Source organism: Vanacampus margaritifer, chromosome 10 (assembly GCF_051991255.1).
Source record: "Vanacampus margaritifer isolate UIUO_Vmar chromosome 10, RoL_Vmar_1.0, whole genome shotgun sequence".
Taxonomy (NCBI): domain Eukaryota; kingdom Metazoa; phylum Chordata; class Actinopteri; order Syngnathiformes; family Syngnathidae; genus Vanacampus; species Vanacampus margaritifer.
Window position 1 is genome coordinate 10282913 of NC_135441.1, and position 9826 is coordinate 10292738.

Genomic DNA, 9826 nt, shown 5'->3' on the forward strand with positions numbered 1-9826 from the left:
AAATTAATTGAGGTAACCAAAATTTTAGCTACAGATGCTGCTTTTGTGCTGATAACATATTGGGCAAGTGGTCGTGATGTGGCTGGTGATTGTATTTGACAGCTGTGGTATTTTTTGACTGAGTGTGCTAATTTAGACAAATTAATTTTTGCAACTGGAATTGGTGTTTCAGTTTGTATATGACATTGAAATCTTACAGTGATTTAAACTAGGGCATGTCCGACAAGCTTTCAAAATCCACTTTAAGTTGATGAAAGCACAGTCTTATGTTAGAGCTTCTGGGGACCAGTTTCACCCTCCCGGACTTTCCCGTTTCCCTCTCAGCCCTGTCTTGCTCCTATTCCCATCATGTTTCCTCCCAATGCTCCTTATCTCATCCCCCCCCCCCCCCCCCATCCTCCTTAAACCCTCTTGTTCCCCTGTCGTTGTGTTGTTGCACTTGGATTCCTCAATTTTCAGTGTTACACCACAGTAGGGCAACTTGAAATATAAATTTGATAGAGCTCAGTAATATACAGGGACTCACACTAACAAACTTGGGAGAGCTTGACTATTTTGCTGTAGTGCAGAGAAAAGTATAAATACAGTACAGTAAAGTATAACATAAGATAATGTATTTCTCATAACAGGGCTCTAAGAAGTTAAAAAAAATTACATATGACTTGCATATAGCACCTTAAATAAATTGCCAGAAAGCATCCAGATGTGTGACTCACTTATTAACAGTTCAGGTAATAGGTAAGATAGCATTTAAAACTCACTATTGTCGATATCGTTAAAATCCTCTTTCGTGCAAATTGGATTAAAAATAAGCAAAATCTATTTCACGTAATAGTTTGGGATTTAGAACTTTGGCAATGCTTTATATTAACAAAATTTGTGAACTAACTCTTAATAATTACAAAGTGAAATTAAAAGTTAATACATAATAAAAGTTAGTATTCTTCTAATTAATTTTGAAAACATTCAATGCTATTATTGTGGTGTAAACGCTTTTAAAAAAAAACAAACGTTTTATTTTATTTTTGGTTTACATTTATGCACGCATGTGTTCAAATGTCTGTTCCCTCTCATAATGGTTTGTAAAATGTTGTCTTAACTGTGATAGACACATTATGTATGGCTGTAGTGCATCTAAAACTAACAGCCATAATAATTTTGCACACACTGCTTGTAAATCAATTAGTAGGTTTAGTTGTGTCTAATCTGAATATTTTCTTCACTTAAGTTGGATAAATTAAATCATTAACAGACAGTTTAAACAGAAATAATCAGAAGAAAATAGGTCACATATTAAAGATATGAATGTGTACAATGCAGCAATGTATTTTAACAAACAACAAACTATCAGGCGTTGCAGCACATAAAGTGGTAACATGCAGTATGTGTGTGTTTCTGTGTGGATGTGTGTTGTGCATGATTTGTGTGCCTGTACTGTGCTTTTATGTCTGCAATGCATAAATGTGTGCGTTGCGTGCATATGAACGTGTGTATATGCACGTGTGTGCATTCTCTGTCACAGAGGCCGAGGAGCTCTACCAAAGGCGGGTGCTGACGATCACAGGAATCTGTGTGGCCTTGTTGGTGGTTGGCATCGTTTGTGTGGTGGCCTACTGCAAAACCAAGTAGGTCCTTTTCAATATCATGTACAAATAACTTTGCTTTGACTTGTGAGTAAAACACACTTGCGATACGAGCACTGGATGGTTGCAGTGAACTCAACCAAATTTATTTCACAAGAAGTTTGGCAGAGTGTAAACAATTCTTAAAAAAAGAAAATAAGTTGTGCTCATAAATATGTAAACTTATGAGTGCAATTGTACAAAAGCGAAACATTACTTAATGACACAAAAATGCTATGAATCGTCACCAAAATTCACATGCACATCTCTACTCGGGTCCACTTCAACCTCTGAAAATATCAAAACAATTGCCACAGTATTTTGGATTTTATGGGCATTAAGCCTTTTTCTCACCATACAGTAATGCTCATAAATTTACACACCCTAGGGTATGTAAACATATGAGGACAGCTGTAAATGGACAGAGTGATACATAATGCCACAACAAACTAATGTTATGTGACTTGTTACATAAACCGACTTACTTTATTGCATATCCCAAACAAAAACCAAAAATAATAATAATAGACTGCTAATGGTCTAAATGGTGCAAATACTCATCTTGAGGGCTTAAAATCTTATAAATAAAAAATCTCATATTTTTTAGTAGTCAAGAGTTGAGTTTCAGCAGTTTGAGTAATTTATTTAGTCTACATGAAGCATTTTGCCAAAACAGATGCTTATGTAACTTCCAGGAAGCACAGGAATAGGATGCAACATCACCTCCATCAGAACCAGAATCAATGTGTGGAGCAACCCAACCGCATGCTGGCCAACGGGCCCAACCACCCCGGGCCTGGTCCCGAGGAAATTCCCATGGTTGATGTGAGTCCAAACAGTAGAAACATACAGCAGAGACAGGTACAGGTAATTCTGATGTCAGAATCAATCAATAGACATGTTGCATTCAAGACAAATCGACACATACAATACAACATGTTCAACTCGGAATTTCGTTCCGGATCTGTGTCTAATTGGAACCAATTACATTTGACTATTTCCTGGTTCAAAGCTGTGACAAGCCCGCACTATTTACTATTGCAGCACAGTGCTCTTAGGTCAAACACAAATTTAAGCGTTCTATGAGTTGCACACTGCATGGCACAATACAGCTAACGATGCATGCTCATTAACTGCTGATTTTTATGGGGTTGGGTGGGTCTATTGAAGATATTGTATGATGAGGTCAGACATCCTTGCAGGAGAGAGTTTTTTTTTTTTTTTTTTAAGTGGGCAGAGATAAGAATATTAAACATTTTTCAAAAAAAAAAAACATCTGTACATTTGTTTCTAAATGTTCTAAGCCTCCAAATGCCTTTGCGCCATTTTGCTCAATAACACGTGTGTGTACGTGATTTACAGTACATCTCCAAGAGTGTCCCTACCACAGAGTGTGTGATCAGCCACGGAGCTGAAGGTGCTGGCAACTACGCAGGCAGCAGAATGTCTACCCGCTCACATCACTCGACCACTGCCTCACATGCATCCAGGTAGCTCTTGCACACATCTTCTGTCAAAATATGTTTTATTCATATGCTTCTGCCCCACAAAACAAAACAGTCATTGAAGACAACTCATTCATGGACAGGTCAAATGTCACTTATAGCACTTCCCTGAAAGGTGGTGCGCTAAAGTCTCCAATGTTATCTTGTCCTAAAAACTGTGCCAGAATCACTCTAAAGCACATTTGAAAGCAAAGTAAAATGAATTGGTAGAGTAAAAGCATTTTTTTCCCAGTTAATTATGATTTTTTTATTTGAGAACAAAAATTCAGTCAGTTCTTGAACAGTTTTTAAAAAGCATACTTATTTTCAGCTATGTTTGTAAATACTGCAGTAAATAGTACTGTTTGTGTGTACTACTGCATTCCCTTTGGTCTTTAATACGTAAGTGAAAAGCATGCTCAAGTGCCAGACTTGGCTATTAAAGATGTCTGTAGTTACCTTTCACAGAAACTCGCACCCAGTAAAACCACAAAAGTGGATAAACATAAATCATTCTTTTGGTTAAAAAAAAAAAAAAAAAAACTCAACAGAAGTGTAGAGTACTTTGGGACATGGTGGTGTATCCTTGCAAAGTGAAGGATCAAGAGACACCTCATGAAATGTAAACAACATAGGAAGCAGAAAAGTGGTTAACATTCAAATATGAGGGAAACCAAACGAAACGTTGCCAGAAAACATCTAGAAAAGTCAACGTGAGTCAATGAAAGCGAGGTCAATTTGTATTGGAACGCAAATGTGGATGTGGTATCCGTAGTATACCACATTCATACATGGCAGAGGCAATGTTATGGCTGCTTAGAAGTAACAAGCCAGAACATTGACATGGGCGGTACGTCACTATAAACATGGATGATGACAATATATAAACCGTGAAAGCTCACACTTTTTTTTTTTAAAGCAATACAATGGAATATTCTAAAATGGACAACTCCAGTTACCTGACCTTAACCCAACAGACCATGAAAATGAAGGCTCTTTTTTGGTTGTTTTGGTCTTTTGGTAGTTTAAATACAGTTGCATATTTACACTTGTTTCTTGGGTGACTTAAATATTTTGTACATTTTAGAGTACCAGTACTTTATCACAGTGCCAATCATTCAACATAAAAGTAAAGTATGACAAAGGCAAATGATCATCAAATTAATGATCTAAACAAGAGTTGACTAATGATATAATAAGTAGTAAGAGTGTACATCTCTCCTATCAAAGACGATTTGATACACGAGGTGTGATACGATTCAAGTACGGTTCGATTTTAAAGTGGAACGAATCAGTTCAGTTTGATTTAGTGAGATTATGATTCTTTATTGTGGGGCTCAGTTTGAGAGGGTAGGATGCAATGAGTTTCTTGTCGTGATTTTACATACATATGAATTAATTTGTCATTACTGTAAATGTGATATTTTCTTCCTCTGATATATCTCTCCAATAAAAGACAATAAGATACGTATCACAGTATTTTAATCACAATATTTTAAAGTAGAATGTACTCACATATTTAAAATCAAAACTGATTTTGTGAGTAATATTTTTTTTTTTGTTACACCACAAATAAATCAAGCATTTAAAAAGTTTTCTGTAATACATCTCCCTCAACCCTCTTCTCTGTCCTTATGCCTTGCCAGTCCTCTGGTAACCTTTTAAAGTAGTTCTATACTTACATCTGCAGACACGAGGAGCAGACATGGAGCATGGAGCGAACAGACAGCATGAATTCAGACTGCCAGTCAGGTGGCCTGTCCAGCTCTGTTGGAACCAGTAAATGCAGTAGTCCAGCTTGTATGGCAAGGAGAGCCCACTGGGGCTGTACGGATGTATCCAGTCCAAGAATGCAGTATGGAGATTCCTACGACTCACTAAGGGATTCACCTCACAGTGACAGGTAGCAAAGTCTGATACACTGTCACCACTGTGTTGATAGTAGTTGAGATGCGTGTATTGCTTTTACAAAAATGTTCCCACACTAATGTGATCATACAATGTTTATTTGAAGAAATTTGCTTTGATTTTGAATTTGGTGTATACAATGGATGGATACAAATAATAATATTCTGTTATTCCTAAATTTGTTATGCTGCTATTTTTTTTACCTCAGTCAACCTGTCAACAAATTTTTATTTGTATAAGCGAAGTGCGCATTATGTTTGCGCATGCGTGAAAATCAAGTTTGAAAAAAAACTTGCTACCAAACAAAGTCGTCATTTGAATGGCGCTGAATTGAGTGCTGAAAGTGTTTGCGTAACTGCACACCTTAAAGCTTGCAAGAATTGTTTAAACGACAGGTGCACTTGGTGCCATTCTTAACTGTCCTAATGGAGTTTATCGGCAAAAAAACACCATTGCAATGCTCGAAAAGACAGAAGTGTACGCTTGTAAACCTCCTTTCACTCTTCCCAATTTCCAGACAGAAAAGGAAGATCCAAACGGACGTATAAGATGCAAAAACATTTTTTTTCCCCCACACATTTATTTTGTCAATATCCTGAAAGCGAGAGAACAGACGGAAGCATCACGAAGCTTGCTAGCGGACGTCTGTGAAACCAAACTAATGGAATGACAGCCATTTAAGAACCTGCTTTTAGCCCCAATTGACCCCTTCAGTGAAGAAAGCTCATACCAGTCTCTTGATCGCGTCCCGGTGTTGTGTCTTCGGTCCAACTCCCATTCAAGTGCACACATTCAGTCAAATAATAAACACTTAAATAGGCTTACCTGTCGTGTCCCGGTAGAGGGTAGTCAGTAACGACATGCTATTCATGTTTAAAATAGATTCAATAAAAAACATCAACTTTCCAACGGTTGAAATGGTCCAAATCAGCGCTTCCCCCGTTAGAGTCCATTAGATTTTAATGACAACTTGGTAGCAGGCTACCAGCTGGCCTACCCATAATGCATCGCGCTGCCGAGACGCGCACTTCACTTATTGACCAATGGGGTACAAAGGAATATCCACTCCAAACCTATAGGGGGAGCCTTAGAGTATCACACTCCACTCATTCTGGGGGTCTACTGTCCCTTTAAATCTTCTGCCTTATTGAGTCAGTGGTCACACAAACTCTGTTTAGTTTTTGGCGACATCAAGTGGCAGAAAATGTGTACATGTTTCTTCTTCTTTCTGCCTCAGAAGGAGCTGGCAAGTTGATGGTTTAGTTCAAGCTTTTCGCTTTTTAACCACTAACATAGAATGATGTAATGATGCAGTGACATTGTAAAGGTTTGCAGTGACGTGGTTTGTTATTGTACTGTAGCAGTTTTATTAATGCTTATACTTTACTAGGGTATCCGTTTTTACCCTCTACATTTGATAACAGATTAATGTACGTCCCTTAGTTTGTCACAAGTACGTTTTTTCCTTTTTTTCAACCCCTTCAGATGATGACACAATTAAGAAAAAAAAGATGTACCGGTAAATAGACTAAATTGGTCAATTCAGTTGTTGTGATTTGATTGGTTGGGGTCTTGGGGGCTTATAAGGCTGGAAAAAAAACTGGAACAGCCAAGACTGTGGAACTTGAACCAGGGAGCATTTCTGACAATTGAAGAAGCCATTAGCACCCATGGCCTTATTTAAAATCATTTTTTTATGTTGTCAGCTTTAAGAATGAATGATCGTGGCGTCGCGTCTTGTGTCACCCACCCTAAAAAAAAAATCTGAAAACCATGTAAAAGTTACGACTTTGATCTTGTCCCATCAGAGGTCACTACTAACACTGGATAACATTCCTGACACAACCTGCTCGTAATTGGAATGTCAGTTCTTTTCATGGTACTGAATCCCATAATTCCAATCTGTCCGTTTTCTATGCTGCTTGTCCTGTTCAGGGTCACTGGTGAGTTGGAACCTTTCCCAGATGAATTTGGATGAAAGGCACCCTGGACTGGTTGCCAGTCGGTTGCAGTGCATACTTTTAGAGACAGAGGATGATTCATGCTCACATTTACACAGATGAACCCACAATTCTTGTGCCAAAGTCAGGCTAATGTACCACAACACCATCAATGACAACTCTAGAGTCCGTTCGTAAAAATTATTCATTCAAGAGTCAGCGCTTTATTATTAAGATGGGAAACTACTTTGTGTGTGAATAAGTTTTCATTGTGCTGAGTTATTGTATCTCTTCCAGTTTATACTTATTCTTTTACTAGGCGTTGACTCTGTACTTTTCTACTTAAGAAAACAGTATACTTTTGCCCCCTCTGAGGGTTTTATAACAAGGCAAAGGTGGTGGTGGTGGTGGTGGGGGGGGGAGGGTGTCACAAATGTATGTCACTCTGTTTCTCTGGACACATTTAAAGTGAAAGTTGAAAGAGTGAATAAGGTGAATGAGTGAACACTGCGACGATGTGCTGACTGTCCGTCCCCATGCAGGTATGTGTCCGCGCTGACCACACCAGCTCGCTTATCTCCGGTGGAGTTCCACTACCCGCCGCTGCCGCCCCAGGTTCCCACCTTCCACATCTCCTCACCCAACACAAGCCACGCCCTCTCCCTACCACCTGCCGCTGCAGCCTACCACAGAGACGACGACCAGCCGCTACTAAGATGCCCTGATGTATGTAAATCTTACAGAATGATGGATGATTTTCTCCGGGTTCTTCGGCTTCCCTCCGCATTATAATAAATACATTAAAAAATTAAATAATAATAACTAAAAAAAAACATGTTCAACAAGCTCCATTGAAGACTCAAAATTAGACCTCAGCAAATTACGGTCCATTGGCCACATCCGGCCCACCCACAGTCTCTGACTTTATCAAGTCGAAATGAAACATTAACTATGCGATGCTTTGATTTGATGTGCAAGTGTGTGGGCGGTACCAGCGAGCAAGGGCAATGACTTGCGTCTTCAGTGCTGCTGACTTAGTGACTTTTCCAACCCCTCAAGCAACTACGTTTCAATAAAGCAACTCACCACAATGCCAAACGTTGTGCTCAAATTGCCAACATTCGTTCATGGTAGAAGGAAGATGACCAGGGGTTTGATATTTTACACAAGTAGTGGCTTGTTAAATTAATATAATAGATAATTTGAATACATTATACATCCAGTTAAGTGTGGCCTTTTGCAAAATCAATTGCCTAACCCTCAATTGTCCTAAAAGGTGTGAGTGTTTGTTCGTCTAAATGTGTGCCCTGTGATTGGTTGGCAACCATTCCAGGGTGTACACCTCAAACCCAAAGTCATCTGCCATAGGCTTAGCTCCCTTGTACTCCGCGACCCTGAATATAAGTGGATGAATTTATGAAAATATATATTTTTTATCTTTTTGACTGATTGGCTTTGAGAAAGTTTTACTTTCAAGAAATGGAGGTGTCTTTCATTAGCCTGGAAATGACTGACGGTCAAAATAACGTGCAGCAAAATATTTGCCATGAAGAGCAATTTGTCGATACTTGTGTTTCACCACGAGCCATATGAAAGATTAAGACTACACAAGCACGACTACCGCTAAAGGGGTCACTAACACTAAATGAAATTTACATGAAACCCTTGCGAGGTTAGATTGACATTTCATTGCAAATTTTTTTCTTGTGTGCTTTGCTTTTGTTTCATTGTTGATGTTTCTGACAACATGATGATGCAGTTTGCAGACCAATCTTTGAGTAGCACTTGCAAAAATACCTTATGAGAGAAAAGTTGTATTCACATTCTAACCGATGACATTTACATTTAGAGCTTATCCCACACTTATTTTATACTAATTGGTACAACTGGACGTTACACAGTGGTGTTTTCCGTAGAAGAAGAAAATAATGATAAAAGTCAACGTATTCAATTTACAGTCTGGCTCTGGCAACGCAAGATGGCCGCCGCCGGCTTCACTTCTCGCTTGCATGCGTCCAGGTTATTTCTTTACGTCCGTGCTGCATCGGTCTGCAAATCCGCCTTAGAGTCTGACTATGGTCTTTTTTTGAAGCCTTGATCCAGGACAGCATGGTAGCGTTTGTATTCCATTTTTCTTAAGCCAAGAGCTACAGTTGTACACCCGTTCGGGTCGGCTAGCCTCAGGCTAGCATCACGTCTAAAGCGAGTTACTTGGATGACGTAAGCACGCTGCTCTCGTAAAGCGCATATCTATATGTCTGCTGGAGTAGGTGTGCGCTTGGTGATGTGATGAGTGAATGGACTTTTGTAATGTTCTCGTGCAGTGTGTTCTTTAACGTTGATTTAACACCAAGTTAAACCGGAGCCAATGAAGACAAAGTAGATGTAAGTTGAACATTTACTTCCACAATTCTTCAGACAGGCTGGTAAAAACTGAAAATAGCCATACAAAAATAATCACTTACTTGAGAAACATAAATCCACTTTATATTATGCGCAAAAAAATAGTAAACAATCTGTTCCTAAGCAAATCACTATTTCAAGGAAATGTCATCAAATAGCTACAATTATTTTCATTTATTTTAACTACCAAAACAAAGAGAAATACTTGTAAGGAAAATACAGATGAAAAATAACTATTGCCTTTAGGGCAATACAACTTCTTATATAGCATGTAAGTCCGTGGTTGATCGGCACTTTTTGGGATCAAAACATGCATTGTAAAGATACCGGAAAGCAACCTAGTGACGTAATTTCATTTTTTTTTCATTGTTCAATATTGTTGTGCAATATTTTGCAGACGAGACATGTAGCAATTTAAAAAATAAACAAGAGATGTTGTTTAGAAATGTTGTCTATCCATAATTATTCT

General features: G+C 38.5%; 1 protein-coding gene across 3 annotated transcripts in view; it reads left to right on the plus strand.

Annotated features, from left to right (window-relative positions):
- The window catches only part of LOC144059338 (pro-neuregulin-2, membrane-bound isoform-like), a 58147-nt gene that overhangs the window by 43452 nt on the left and 4869 nt on the right, over positions 1 to 9826 (plus strand). For 2 of the 3 annotated variants that reach the window (XM_077578335.1, XM_077578336.1), the window contains 5 exons: positions 1523 to 1625; positions 2318 to 2489; positions 2985 to 3112; positions 4797 to 5009; positions 7497 to 7680. In XM_077578335.1, the coding sequence (XP_077434461.1) occupies positions 1523 to 1625; positions 2318 to 2489; positions 2985 to 3112; positions 4797 to 5009; positions 7497 to 7680 (800 nt within the window). The remainder of the gene's footprint in view (positions 1 to 1522; positions 1626 to 2317; positions 2490 to 2984; positions 3113 to 4796; positions 5010 to 7496; positions 7681 to 9826) is intronic. The other variant, XM_077578337.1, reaches the window with a different exon arrangement.